The sequence below is a fragment of the Bactrocera oleae genome, chromosome X (genome assembly GCF_042242935.1).
Source record: "Bactrocera oleae isolate idBacOlea1 chromosome X, idBacOlea1, whole genome shotgun sequence".
Taxonomy (NCBI): Eukaryota; Metazoa; Arthropoda; class Insecta; order Diptera; family Tephritidae; genus Bactrocera; species Bactrocera oleae.
In genome coordinates, this window is record NC_091541.1 from 22522023 (window position 1) to 22538207 (window position 16185).

Sequence of the window (16185 nt, forward strand, 5' to 3'; positions counted from 1 at the left end):
ACCTTAGTGGTGTAACATTAAAGCAACTTTTCGTTGATCGGTTTGGTCTTCAAGACCGGACGCTCGCATAAAAATTAAAATTACGCCTTCCATTTTTTCCACAATATTGTCCATTATTGAATTGTCGACATTGCCATAGCTGACGATATTGGAAAAATGTTTTTTGTGTCAATCAATGCACTTTCTCCATTTATTGCCATTGTGTTTAATTTATATTGATTTTTATACTCTCGCAACCTGTTGGTACAGAGTATAATAGTTTTGTTCACCTAACGGTTGTTTGTATCACCTAAAACTAATCGAGTTAGATATAGGGTGATATATATATAAATAAACTGGATGAAGAGACGAGTTGAAATCCGGATGATTGTCTGTTGTCCGTCCGTCCGTGCAAGCTCTAACTTGAGTAAAAATTGAGATATCTTTATGAAACTTAATAGACATATTTCCTAGTACCGTGAGACGGTTGGTATTGCAGATGGGCGTAATCGGACTACCGCCACGCTCACAAAATGCCATTAATCAAAAACAAATAAATTGTCATAACTAAGCTCCGCAATAAGATACAAGACTGTTATTTGGTACACAGAATCACATTAGGGAGGGGCATCTGCAGTTAAAATTTAATTAAATTTTATCCCTGGGATGGTGTGATATGACTTTATAGGAACCGCTTTCAAAATTAGACAGTGGGCGTGGCACCGCCCACTTTTAGGTGAAACCCCATATCTTGGAACCTGCTCAATCGATTTCAACCAAATTCGGTACAGAACATTCTTTTCATATTTCTATGTTAAAGTGCGAAAATAGGTGAAATCGGACAACAACCACGCCTATTTCCCATATAACACCATTTTCAAAACCATCAGATTCTTTAACCTTCCACTATGCATATCAAGCAGCAATGATTATGTCGGGTTAAAACTTTGCGTGAATAATACGTTTAAAGTATGCCACCTTGAGACCAAAAATTGTCTAAATCGAACCAAAACTGTTCAAGCCCCTAAGTACTAAATATGTGGACCCCAGTGCCTATAGTTGACCTTCTACCGAGAATATCAGTCAATCCACAAAGAAATCTCAAACGAGTATACCATTTGACTTTGCGAGAGTATAAAATGCTCGGTTACATCCGAACTTAGCCCTTCCTTACTTGTTAGTTTATATTAACGTTTTCATCTGAACTTAAAGTGACTAAAATTAAGAACCGAATATCAAAGTTACTTAATGTATTACATAAATATTTATTGATATATTTCAAGCAACAAACAACATCAATTTAAATAAAAAACAATAAGTAAATTCTAATTACTCTAAAGATCTTAAGTCACTCTCCCCACTTACCTTCGGATTTAAGCCCGATCCTTGCCGAAGAAACGTACCCGTTATAAACCAAAAGCTGTTTGAAACGGAAAATTGATTTTCAACTATATCGGATTCTTTCATGCACGGATGTGGATTGTTCCATTCATATGGTGAAAATCGAGCCATCACAAATAAAGTAAGTGAAACAAGAACATAGGCGGTAAGCACATACAACCAAATTTCCATTGCCAATGGATTCATGAATGAAAAAAGTCGTGTAGGCTGGCTAGAAGGAATCTAAGAAAATTTTAAATTTTGTTATACCAACTCGAAAAATATGTAAATTTCAGGCAACAATAAACGTTATAACTATTGTAGTATGTAGACGTATGTTTATATTAAGGTATATCGCAACACCGAAAATAGTTTACAAGTATAACAGTAACAGTATAAAGTGAATTTCCTCAAATTCTATGAATATTATTACAAAACATTAGTCATCATTCCCAATATAAAATTTAAAGTCCACATTTTTTTGGCCGAAATCGACTGTGTCCATTTTGAGCTATCAACTTTCCAATCTTTATACTCTTGCAACATGTTGCTACAGGTTGAAGGTTTAAAAATTTGTGCATACTTTTTTTAAACTCACCAAACTGTTTCTTTCGTTAATTTTTAATTTTTTGAGTTTCTCGCAAGATTTTAGTTAATGCCCTCTCGTGCATAGTTCGCATTTTTCTGTTCGGGTGTGAACGATTGTGTTTTGTAAAAGTTTCTGTTTAATTTGGTTTTGCTATTTGGGATCCATTGAAGCTTCTTTTTAGGTCGTGGTGAGCAATTTTTGTTTTAATTAGTTTTTAACACGCTTATATTAGCTTGGTATGTATGTAATGGAATATTAGAGCTCAATTTCCAGAAGTCTGATCAAATTAAAACTTTGAACACGTGTCAAGGACCGATGACAATGCATTAATTTGAAAACAGTTTCCAATTATTTTAAAAATGGGCGTAATCCCGCCCCCTAATTAGTTTACTGTATATATCTTCCAATAAGGTACAGCTAACTCAACCAAATTTGCTGAGAGGAAGACCTTTTAGCACTTTTTCATACGCTGTGAAAATGGGTAAAATCACATATTAACCATGCTCACTCCTCATATAACGGTTATGTTGAAAACTACTAAAAGTGCGAAAACTGACGAAATAAATGCGCCATAAGCATTAAATTTCACAAACATAATGGAAGGGAAGCGCTTTATAGAAGGAGGTGTAAAAATTGTAAAACGGGCATGGCACCAGCAACTGTTAGATGAAATTCTATATCTCGGGAACTTTGGAGCTAATTGCAACCAAATTTGGTATGTGAGATTACTCAGCCATTCCTGTCACACACAGCGTGGGATAGTTTGTGCCATATTTTTCGTATATCGAGCACATCACACTTTTTTCACAATTATACATATATAATATTTTTCGGTCAATATTTCTGTCACTTTATATAAGGATTTATTTTTCACTTTTTAGTTATTTGTCTACCCGTCCAGCGTTTTCGTACTTGGTAGTTAGGAAATCTTTCATTTATTCCCACGTTGGCCATTTTTCCCGAAATGAGAGCTGGTAATGCAGCGGTGCATATATTTACCAGAATAGGGTCCCAATTGACTGTGGGAATATTTTGTGTCGATAGAACCGACAAACAATTTGAAACAGTGGATAGTAGTTTAAGAAATTCTTCACTTGTTTCTTTTTAAATCTTAGGTAAGTTAATTAGTATCGTTACTTGTTTATCGACCAATATTTCATTTTCATATCTTGCTTTAAGAGCTTCCCAGGCCAAATTGACATATTTGTCCTTAAGTGCGAACTGTTTGCCTATGACGCCTGCTTGACCTTTTGTTTTGTATCGGAGGTGATACAATTTTTGCGCGCTTGATAATTTTGTATGGTTGATGTACATGACTGTAAAATTGTCCCGGAAGGACGGCCATTCTTCATATCTGCCACTAAATATTCCTGTGTCACATATGGGCACCTCGAGGTGCAGGCATCCTCCTTGGTTTTATATTTGTGGCAGCTCTACTCTGGGATGTGGAGTAAGTTCAATTACATTTATCAGAAATCATAGCTTTTGTCTCTTCGTACTAGTCTAAGCAATTTAAGTATATTGCGTGAGCTGATGATTTAAAATTTTGTGGTAAATCTGAATTGTCAGAATCTACTATGGCGTCAGTAGCCGCTTGGAGACAAGTCCAACAATTTTTGAGAATAAAATAAAGAATTTATTTCTAATAACGATTCAGAGAGAAATGAATTTATATAATTTGTATTTTTTTTAAAATATTTTGTTGCAATTGTAATTTTAATTTTCTTAATTTAATAATTAAGAACCGCATTTTTTATTTAACAATAATTTTTATGTCCTTATGCTGAAGTATATAGGTACACCCTAATACACGGACTTGTATGTATGTACGAGTAAATATGTTCTTATACCAGAGAATGTTAATGAATAGAGAGGCGCAAATGTTAAATCAGAGAATGTTAATGAATAGAGAAGGAGCAAATGTTAGCTGTACTAAAATGTTAATTACGATGAGGGAACATCGAAAACGCGCAAGCTCGAAAATAAAATGTCACCACACCTATCAATTTACGCAACGAACCACACCACTCTATAAGCAAAATGTATATACATATATATGCACAGATGTTCTTTGATAATAAACAAAACTTAAAATAATAAAAAGGAAAATAATTGAATTATGAAAAGAAAATATAAGTAATGAGGGAAATAATATGAAAAAAGAATTAAAATATCATTTAATAAAAAGGGTTATAAAAATAAAAAAAGAGTATATAAATATATATGATAGGATTTGAACTTAGGCAAAATACTTCACGTTGCAATAAGGAAGTGTGCTATACAAGCTACACCACAGACAATATTCAAGTTACTTTGTCTAATCTGTGAACTCTAACAGCTATTGTTGTTTACTTGCTTCAATGTTCATATGTCTATATGTGAATATTCTTGAAATTGCTTTCCTTTATTCGCATGTCCAAATATATTTGCATATATGTATGTACACATGTATGTCCCTCAATATGTCTTTCGCAAAAAATCAAACATTCGCGCCAGTGACAAAAAAAACGTAGACGCACCATCATCGGCCAATAATATTCAAGCGAACTCGCGGCTTATTTTCTAAGTATTTCATATTACAACAACAACAAATTCATTCATAAGGAACGTGCGTCTGCTTCAAAGCAAAGTGCGTTCGTTCATAACTCTGCGCCGCGCTATTTTTTCTGTGCGCCTGGTTTTCATATAGAATTCCTACCGCAAATGCGCGAATACAAAAATTAATGAAATTGAATTTGAAGGTCTTCAGTAAAACGAGAAAAATTCAATTTTACAATTTGTATCACTGAAAATCCTACCATTCCCCTCGGATTTGTATGTTGCCCACAAGCTGCTTCCTCGCAACATTTGCTAAAAATCAGAAATTGAAGAATTTGTCTGGTGTTCCCTTCAGAAAGGAGAATTGGCAACATGACGTCTTAGCGATTTGAAATATTATTTTTATTTTTTTCATATAATGCACTATCAGTAACTACTTCTATATACTCTAAGCACACTGCATATAGTACTTTTATATGTTTACTTATTATCATTATTTCATAGTTTGTCGATTTAGCCCATTTTATCTAAATACGACGCTATGAAAATGCAGCCCAATTGGTAATCGCAATATTTCAAAAGAGCATAAGTCAACTTTCAATAGCAAACCACTGCAAAAAGGACAAACGAGACAACATAGCCGACCGACATTGTCGTAAAATTGTCGATTCAAACAAATTTTGTCAACTCCGCCACGATGCGCATAATTCGGCGTCAATATGTATGCGAGCTCATATGTATATTTGTATGTTTGTCGACAAAATCGTCATTTGGTTTTTTTCAACAACACAATGTCTGCGCGAACTCGCCGTTATTTCGTTGGCTTGCCACCATACACAGAGGCGTGTCAAGTGAGTACTCATAATATATTAATATGTTGCTTAATGAGTATTGAAAAATACTGATGCATAAATGACTTATTTTCGTAATATAATAATAATATACGTAAAAATATAAATACACATAAATTCATACTTATAATCGTTTTTAAAATAAATTCGATTAATAAAGATATATCTGAAATAATTATGTGGCAGTGCGCCCCTGACGCCTCCTTGACAGCGATCGTTCAGCTTGCTTCTCGGAAAAAGCAAAAAGTGTAGCCAAAAGTCAATGTTTGTGCGGGGCAAGAAGAAGCAAGCATCAGCGTACGTGTGTTTAAGAATGTATGTGTGGTTATCAAATTTGTGTAAATAGGCATAATAAGGGAATATTCAATAAGCCTAAACATATGAACATATTTTCCTGAAATATTTTAATTATCTCAGGAAGTAAAATATGCTATTAATGTAATTGAATGGAGATATGTTAAGATTCCAATTAATAATATAAAAAATTAAATAAATTATAAGTATGAATTTACGTGTATTTATATTTTTACGTATATTATTATTATATTACGAAAATAAGTCATAAATGCATCAGTATTTTTCAATACAAATTAAGCAACATACCTATTAATATATTACGAGTCCTCACTTGACACGCCTCTGTGCATGGTGGCAAGCCAACAAAATAACGGCGAGTTCGCGCGGACATTGTGTTGTTGAAAATAACGAAAATACGACTTTTTCGCCAAACATACATATATACATACATACATATGAGCTCGCATACATACACATTGACACTAAATTCTGCGTATCGTCGCGGAGTTGACAAAATTTGTTTCAATCGACAATTTTACGACAATGTCAGTCGGCTATGTTATCTCGTTTGTCCAGTTCATGTTCCCTTCAGAAAGGAGAATTGGCAACATTACCTATTAGCGAGTTAAAATAATATATTAATTTTTTTCATATTGTGCACTATATATAACATTATAAACTTTATATAAAATTGCCATTTAGATGAAATCTTTAACTACTTGTATATATTCTAAGCACAGTCCATATAGTACTTTAAAATTTTTACTTATTATCATTGTTTCATTCTATTGTGAGCGAGGGGACGAGGAGGAAAGACGAAGGGATCGCTGCTACCCTTTTCAGCATTACTTTTCACTTTCAAATTCTTTGAACGGTTGCAAGAACGCTCGGTTTCAAATGAATCTATACCATTCGCTCAGAAATTTGAATTCTGTGATATGCAAATATTTATGCATAGAATAATAGAAATATTTTGAAAATTTGTAAATAAGGAGAAAATTAAGTTACTCAAAATTCAATTTTAATTTTTAATAACATACCGCATAGCCGTAAAGAATTTAGTTCGAATATCATTTTATTTTAAACAAGAATTGTAACTAATTCAAGGATGTTTTATAATTAATAGAAAAAAATATGGAATAAGAAATTATGGGATTTTAATACTTAAAGATTAGAAAATTCCTGTTATAAATTTGGCCTTGAAAATATTCGTAGCCGGTATTCAATACATTCTGGTATATAAGGGAATTCCCGACTTAAGTATTTCTTTGAAACTATTAAGCGGGTAGGTAATATGCATATTGTTCTACCACATTCATGCTAATTCATTGCAAGGAAAATGTGGCACCACCATCCCAACATACAAATTAACTATGCAACACACTCTAAGTGTCGCGTAGCCGAACCACACAAACATTTTCGAAAATTTTATGAAAAGGAATGACAGAAAACTCGATTCGAGTTGCTGGACTCTTTTTGCTCGTGTGAATGCACAGAGCGACACCAAAAGAAAATTTGCCGGTAATGAGGGTCGAAAGAGTCCCAATGTAAAAGCACTCTTATAAGCATAAGCATAAATTCTATGCCATATTTATGTACATATAAATATGTATGTTTGCACAGCGAATAAAGCGCGAGTTAATACTTTAACCTTTAACCAGAACCTTATGTTTCAGTTAACATTAAAGAAAAATCATCAAAACAACTTTATCTTAGAACAATAGAAGCGCACTATCAGTACAACCAACAATAACAACCCAAATAGTTATTTACTAGTAAACAACCAGCATCTCAATAGTTTGAGCAGCGATAAGCATAGCCTATATAAGCAACTGGAACAATAGCCTCGGGGTCACTTTATCATTATCGACTACCGAGTAACAAGTTAAGACTTGTAACACTTTAAGTGTAATATATTCAATATTGAAGTACATATGTATACGGTGAAATATAATACAAATAAAGGATCAGTCCGAACCAATCTCATTGGCTGACTTAAAATTATATATTTATTTTATTCCTAACAAGTAAATAAATTAACTGGCGCCCAACGTGGGGCAGCAACAAAAAAGGATCATCATAATATCCTTAGTCAGTCTGCCTGAAAGGGAAGAACCTAGTAACTGGAAACAAAAAAGGGATTCATTTAAACCATCCAAGAAGTTTACCAGTGCATCATCCCACACAACGTCAATCAAAAGGGACTTACATAAAATCCTAATACGACAACAAATTGAAAGTAAAAAATCAATATACCATCCTTGGCAAACAACACGCTTTCATAGAAAGAATACCATATCAAGCAGCGCTCCAAGCAAATTTAATTGCAACCATTCCACAACGAACAGAACAAATATGTCCTTACACCAGACCAGAAGAAGTGGATCTGAATATGTTTAAATCAATAACACAATTTAATGGTGATTACAACGAATACAGGAATTGGAGGAAAGTAGCAACCACATTAATGGAAGACAGACGACAATTCGAAGGGCATAATATATTATATATGCTCAAGCATTAATAATGATCAGAGAAAAAATTACTGGCAAAGCAGCACAGATCCTGATCAACCACAACGTAAAGAGAAACTTCCAAGACATCATCGATAGGCTAGATGACTCCTATGCCGACAAACGACCAATATACGTTCTGGAGGAAGATATGACGAAAATACAACAAAAAGAACTACCACTGCATGTATATTATGACAATCTGAACCAAGCATTGAATGTAGTGCTATCCAAGATTGAGATGACAAAAAATCCAAGCTAAAGCAATCAGAACATTCGTCACTGGACTGAGAAGTGTAGCTATCAAGAATGCCATCCATGCACGAGCCTGCACAACATTAGCAGATGCCTGCAGTATCGCCCGTACAATGCAACATGATTCACGCCATCAGAACCTCGAGTACATTCCACGATACAACCATCATCAGAATCATAATTTCAGCAATCAACATCAGAATAATTATTCTTGTCAACAACAACCCCCAGTTGAACCAATGGATATTGATTCATCCACCATATTGCGTAGACCAACGAGACAAGGTTACAACAAGAATCAGCAACAACCACCACGAAATCCGCAGCCTCAACAGAATTGTCAAAATCCATTTAAGAAAGTAGTAGGAGCATTGGGATACAAACGAGAACGAGATAATACAAGTCATGCTAATATACAATCGAAGAATCAACGGATCAACTTAGATTACACACGATCAACAATCAAATACAGAATATGAGCAGGAAGAATATTTTTTATTGTAAGGCTTGGGTTACCAACGCTTGTAAGGACCACAGAAGAAGGTAACTCAGTGTATATTTTAATTAATAGTGGTGCAGAAGAAAATTATGTAAATCCAAAATTCCCTCACGCAAAAAGGATAGAGGTAGAAAGTAAAAAACAAGACGCTACTTTACACGGTAAATCATTAATTAAATATAAAAAGAAAGTGAATATAATAGGATTCAGTATAGAATTTTTAGAACTCGATACCTTACAAGATTTCGATTTCTTGATAGAAATTAAAGGTTTAAAGCAATGATAGATACAGAAATAAATGTATTAATTGTGAAAAAGACTAAATTAACCAGAAGAAATATATGATAGGAGAAGAAATGTATAAAAAAGAAATAAATGAATTAATGAAAAGAAATGAGCAGAGTAAAACATTACCCTACGTAACTACAGTAGAGGCAGAAATCAGAACAGAAACAAATAATCCTATTTGGGTCAGACAGTATCCATACCCCCAAGCGGATAGAGCATTTGTAGAAACTGAAATAAAACAAGTAAGGAAGGGCTAAGTTCGGATGTAACCGAACATTTTATACTCTCGCAAAGTCAAATGGTATACTCGTTTGAGATTTCTTTGTGGATTGACTGATATTTTCGGTAGAAGGTCAACTATAGGCACTGGGGTCCACATATTTAGTACTTAGGGGTTTGAACAGTTTTGGTTCGATTTAGACAATTTTTAGCCGCAGGGTGGCATACTTTAATTGCATTATTCACGCAAAGTTTTACCCCGATATAATCATTGTTACCTGATTTGCATAGTGGAAAGTGAAAGAATCAGATGGCATTGAAAATGGTGTTACATGGGAAGTAAGCGTGATTGTAGTCCGATTTCGCCCATTTTCGCACTATGACATAGAAACATGAAAAGAACGTTATGCACCGAATTTGGTTGAAATCGGTTGAGCAGATCTCAAGATATGGGTTTTCACCTAAAAGTGGGCTGTGTCACGCCCACTGACTAATTTTGAACGCGGTTCCTATAAAGCCAATTTATACCATCTCAGAGATAAGATTTAATGTCTCTGGCGTGTTTAGTGCTTGATTTATCGCGCTTTTAGTAGTTTTTTACAGTACCGTTATATGGGGAGTGGGCGGAGTTGCCACTCGATTTAAACTATTTTCACACCGTCAATAGAAGTGCTAAAAACATTTGCTTCCAGTGAATTTTGTTATTATAGCATTAGCGGTTTAGGAGATATGCACATTAAACCTATTAGAGGCGGGACCACGCCCACTTTTTAAAAAAAAATTTTAACTGCAGATGCCCCTCCCTAATGTGATCCTGTGTACCAAATAAGAGTCTTGTATCTTATTGCGGAGCTTAGTTATGGCAAGTTATTTGTTTTTGATTAATGGCGTTTTGTGGGCGTGGCAGTGGTCCGATTACGCCCATCTGCAATACCAACCGTCTCACGGTACCATGAAACATGTCTACCAAGTTTCATAAAGATATCTCAATTTTTACTCAAGTTAGAGCTTGCACGGACGGACGGACAGACGGACGGACGGACAGTCGGACGGACGGACAGACAATCACCCGGATTTCAACTCGTCTCTTCATCCTGATCATTTATATATATATAACCCTATATCTAACTCGATTAATTTTAGGTGATACAAACAACCGTTAGGTGAACAAAACTATTATACTCTGTAGCAACAGGTTGCGAGAGTATAATAATACTGCCAAGCAAAAGCCCGTACAATTCACCCATATGGACAGTTTCTAAAAAAGGGAATGACGAGCAAGGCAACCCAAAAAGACGCATGGTTATTGACATCCAGAAGTTTTATGCGCAAACAATCGCTGATAGATATCCCCTTCCGGACATCACCATGATGCTCCAAAACTTAGGAGAAGCACAGTACTTCACGACGTTAGATTTGGAATCATGATTTCATCAAAATAAAATAAAAAAAGAAGACAGGGAAAAAACAGCATTTTCAATAAATAATGCCAAATATGAATTTCTACGACTACCATTTGGACTGAAAAACGCACCGTCAATCTTTCAAAGATGCGTTGACGACATCTTTAGACCATTCATAGGAGTTTGCGCATACGTGTATATAGATGATTTCCTAATACATTCAGCTAACTCTGAACAACATATGAAAGATATCACCAATATAATACACTCTTTACACGCAACCAACATGAAAATCTCGGATGAAAAGTCAAAATTTTTAGGACATATAATTAAAAACGGTAGAATTACAGTAGATCCAGGAAAAATAGAAGCTATAGATAGGTTCAAAACCCCTAAAAATTTGAAAGACTTAAGATCTTTCTTGGGAATGACCTCATAATATAGAAAATTTATAAAAGGATTTGCATCCATAACGAAACCATTAACACTCTACCTACGAGGAGAGAATGGTAATATTTCAAAGTATAAAAGTAGCTCAGTGCATGTAAAATTAGATGACGAAGCACTTAAAGCAGTTGAAACACTAAAAAATAAACTAAAAGAACAAATAGAATTATTCCAACCAGATTTTGGAAAAGGATTTGATTTGGCTACAGACGCAAGCAATCATGCGATTGGAGCTGTATTGTCACAAGGCAAGAACTGAACAAAACTACTCAACAAACGAAAAAGAAATGTTAGCAATCGTTTGGGCACTCAAGAAACTTAGGAATTATCTGTATGGTCTCACTAGTAATACTACTATTTACACCGATCATCAATCCCTAATTTTTTCCATATCAGAGGACAACCCAAATCCAAAATTAAAACGATTTAAAAATTGTATAGAAGAACACGGAGCAAAATTAAATATATTAAAGGAGATTTAAATGTAGTAGCCGACGCACTCAGCCGTCAAATAAACGTAACTACGAACGACTCAATACACTCGCAGGATCATCCTCGTCAATCAGAATTAAAGATGTCAGCATTCCACTGAACCAATTTAAAACACAAATTGTCATAAAACAAGAGAAAACGTTATCTTCGGCTGCGCCGAAGCTATAATACCCTTCACAGGTGCATTTGTTTTAGTAACTACTATATGTATGACTACATTTGAAAACGTGACTTGCCAACGGTTTGCATCCAACGGAAAGCATTTTGCCAGTTAGTTATTGAGGTAAATAGATCTTTCAGACATTTACATAAATTTTAATTTTTTAAGCTGATTGATTATTCACATTAAATTAATGGAAAACAAAACAAATTATAATATTTATAGAAATTAGAAAATATATAACATATAATAATATTTATTATTCTATAATACTTTTTTATATGATATATAAATTACAATAATTACATCTATGACTTACACTTTATATTATAATATTGTACAAACTTAAATTTAATAATATTAAATCTAACATATATCTATATATATAATATATATATTTTCTAAAGCTTAAAAATATTCCGTCATGGTCACTATATGGTGTTTCATATGTGATACATGAGGTCATTGCAGAATCCATGTTTGTCCATACCCAATCTATTGCTGTTTCCTGTTTTGTTGTGGCGACCTTAGCCAATGAAGATTGAAATCCTAACTGTTGCAATCGAGCCTCCAAATCATCAGTTGCTGTTAGGCGACATATGTTAAAGTCACCAAGGACTACTGACGTTCCATTATACTGTTCAGTTATCTGACGGATATTATTTTCCACTTGGTTTCTAAATTCCGGAAGTCTATAGCGGGGGTTCCTGTACACAAGTGATATGGAAACTGTTGAACTGTTTACGTTTAACAGTTGGTAAACGTTTGTTGAACCGGTGTCGTTTCTTGAAAATGATCCTTCTGATAGACCTAGGCACCTATCTTGCTTGTAGTATATTATAAGGCCGTTGGCAGGGCGTCGTCGGGATAATCTTGTTTCTCCATCAAGGCGTGCAATAACACTGTAGCCTTCTATTGGAAATTCTTCTTGAGGTAAGGCCCATGTCTCGGCAAAGCACAGAATATCAGCAGAACAAATCAGCTTGTCTGATCTGATATCTTCAATATGCTTGTTTAGGCTCCTTACATTTTGATAATAAATATCTAGACGTTGTTCCGATTTTTCAGTCAAAAATCTGTAGCATGTCATCAATGCTCCTTCTGTCTTCAACCTATTAAGTTGAGTTTTAATTGGATCCTGCGGTCCAAATGGGTTCGGGGGAGAAAATGTCCCGATTATATACAATCCATTGGTCCCTGTGGCTCTGCTACATCCTACATATAAAGCTGATCTGCTTACTCTACCCTCTAGATGAACAGCAACTTGTGTGTATGTTCCACCTACACTTTTATGTATCGTGATGGCTTCAGCTGGAATGGCCGGAAACTGTCTGCGTTCTATGGTTATTTGCTCATTTCTCTTGTATTGGAATGATCGGACCACGCTCATGATTGGTGTCCAATCTGCATTGCGACTGTGAGGCTGCTTGGAATGTGCAAAGCTTCCAACTCTTGATTCTGCGAATTTTATCCATAGTCGCACCACTGAACTTTCAGATCTATGTGATTCGGAATCAACCTGCATTAGTTCCCCCGTAGCACCATTGACGAGACCATCACTTATGCTTATGTTGACTGTCACCATATATTTGATCGAAGTCTTGAGCTGCAATGTATAAAGCAGTCCTTGTGTTTCCGATGGCTTAAAAGACTTCACAGCTTCTAAAATGTTTGCCCTGCTGCGTTCTGTTAGGGAACTTGACTTAATTGTATCCTTCGCAGTCGAAATGAACTCCTCGGTCATCGTGTTCGCCAGTTTAGTTAAATTAAAATCATTTGCTCCAGCATTTGAATAAAATAGATGGATGGCTTCGTTCGGTATCTCATTAGAGGTCTTTTCCCTGCTTTTGATTGATTGGATGTCAGCGTGTGTCATATTTCCCTCTGACATTTTATTTAAAGCGATAGCAAATGCTTGATCTTCACGCTGGCGCATTATTTCAGTGAGCTCAAAGTACCGAAATTGATCCCAAAGCGGTGTTCCTGTAATTGTACTGTAATGATCATTCCTATTCGGCGCAAATATTCATCGATCTCCTACTGGCGGCAGCTGCTTTAAGTCACCAAACACGATAATTGGTATGCCTCGAAAGTAAGCGGTGCTCCTGAAAATTGGCTTTAGCCTGCAATCTAAATATGCAAACATCTTTGCTCCAATCATTGAAATTTCGTCAATTATAATAAGCCTAATATCTATGAGATTGGCATGAATTGTGTTTAATGTGTCACTATTTAGTGGCCGAAGATCGCTGGAAGACTGGTTGACGGGGAGTGAAAAAACCGAATGAAGGGTTAGGCCCCCAATTCCAAATGCTGCTTTGCCAGTGGGTGCGCAGAGTAACACCTTGGCTGTTTCGGGGTTGGTTCCTGGTACACTATTAGCTCGCAATGTCAACGATTGATATATAGTTGTTATAAGCCGACTCTTGCCCACTCCAGCACCGCATCCGACATATTCGAAGAAGATTTCCCTTTTACTGACATTGTGCATTACATGAGCAAAATATTCCCTCTGTTTGCTGTTAAGTGACTGCACCATTGCCAGTAAATGGTCTTCTAATATTAGAGGTGGGAGTTTAATTAATCGAACCGCCTCTTCCTCTGTATTGTTGTGCTCTTGAAAAACATTAATGTCTCCTGTTTGCTCTGGAATGGCTAGAGCTCTAAATTCGGGATCTAAAAGTTGTGAGGCAGCTCGATCATCAGCTGTTTCTTCCGCTGTGACATGAAGGTTTTCCAAAATCCGTTCTAGTTCGTTCGATGAAAATTTGTCATATTTGAGCTTATTCAGCTCAATTTGCTCCTTGTGTGAATTGCAAATACTCTCGACGTCATTATTTAATAAGTATGTTTCCTCATTTCTCCATGGGTGAAACATCATGGCGGTTTCTCTGAAGAAATCGGCTCTTGAACTTTCAACGCTAAAACGTTTCCAACGCAGAATAAGGGCTTGCTTCCTTTTCCTTAGAAATCCTGATCCATCCTTTAATGCCATTGGAAGTGCAGCTGTCGTGTCATCCTCGTTCTCTACTTCGTTGTATTCTTCGTTATTATCAGAAACATTTCTGCTTGTTTTGCAAAATCTGAACCATGCTGCAAAATCTGCTAAGCATAGTTCTTCCAATTGATCGGGCCTTTGAGAGTAGTGCTCCAGCACACTCGGCACATATATGTCCGTAGAGTCCTCCTGTAAAGCATTCAATTCAAGTCGGGGCTTTATCATCCTTACTCGGTTGTTTGGATGTGATGTATTTATAAATATTTCCCCATTACTGGCTTCTGATAGATGCAGTCCCAAAATATTATAAGCTGCTTCTTGAGCCGATATTTCCGATCCATTTACAAATTTGTTTCCGATGTGCTGCAGTTTTCTTTTAATGGAGAAATTCCCTGCATTTATTTCCTCCATGGCTTGTCTCAATAATGTTGATACTCCTCTATTGGATTTATTTATATAATTAATGATATAGCTGCAGCAAGCGTATGCGTCCAGAATGAATTGAATGTCCATATTTGCTCTATGCAATTTAAGGATATTTTTATTATAGGCATTTAGTCTATCTGAAAATTTTCTCTTTAGGAAAATGTGTGGCTTTTTTACAGATGAGCGAAGAGCAAGCTTGTATCCTTCATAGTCAGTGTTGATTCGCTCATCCGCCAAAAAATTTTCGAAGCAGTTCAACCGTATTATTTCTTCCTCTGGGAGATCCGTTAGAGTTAATAGTTCCTGTATTTTTTGGAATTGAGCTTTGTGTTGCTCAATACCTTCCTCATTCTCCAGAGGGAAAAGTATTTCTGTCCGTGGCATCGGCGTATATGGCATGTTGAATCGGCACACTTGTTTTCCATGTAGGTCTCTAAGGCAAGCTCGACCATGTCTGTGTTTTTGATACTGAATGAATTCCAGTAAGTCCAAATCATCTCCATCGGTTGTGATGTGTCGATCGATGAATGTTTCAACATCATTTGTGTTGGTGATTCCATCACTTTCCAATTGTGGTGCGTTACTTAGCCAGTACATGCCATGACAAGGTGGTGATCCCCTATGCTGGAATTCAATTCTGTAGTAGTAACGGACTACTAAATTCTCTCCAAATAGCCCGTTTTGTAATAATTTTAGCATTTGGCGGAATCGATTGTCGAAATACCTGGAACATGTAACTGGATCTGTCCTTATCAGTCTCGCCTTTTCAGAGCTTGATAGAGCAGTAGCTTCCACTTCCGAAATGTCTACTTTATCCACCAGTTTCTTCAATATGACTAACAACTCAGGCC

General features: G+C 35.7%; 1 protein-coding gene across 5 annotated transcripts in view; it reads right to left on the reverse strand.

Annotated features, from left to right (window-relative positions):
- The window catches only part of LOC106624584 (glutamate receptor ionotropic, kainate 2), a 1058023-nt gene that overhangs the window by 282576 nt on the left and 759262 nt on the right, over positions 1–16185 (reverse strand). For 4 of the 5 annotated variants that reach the window (XM_070112613.1, XM_070112612.1, XM_070112611.1 and 1 more), the window contains one exon: positions 1345–1602. The exons of the other annotated variant lie outside the window; for it this stretch is intronic. In XM_070112613.1, coding sequence (XP_069968714.1) covers positions 1345–1602 — 258 coding nt within the window. The remainder of the gene's footprint in view (positions 1–1344; positions 1603–16185) is intronic. 5 annotated transcript variants of the gene reach the window in all.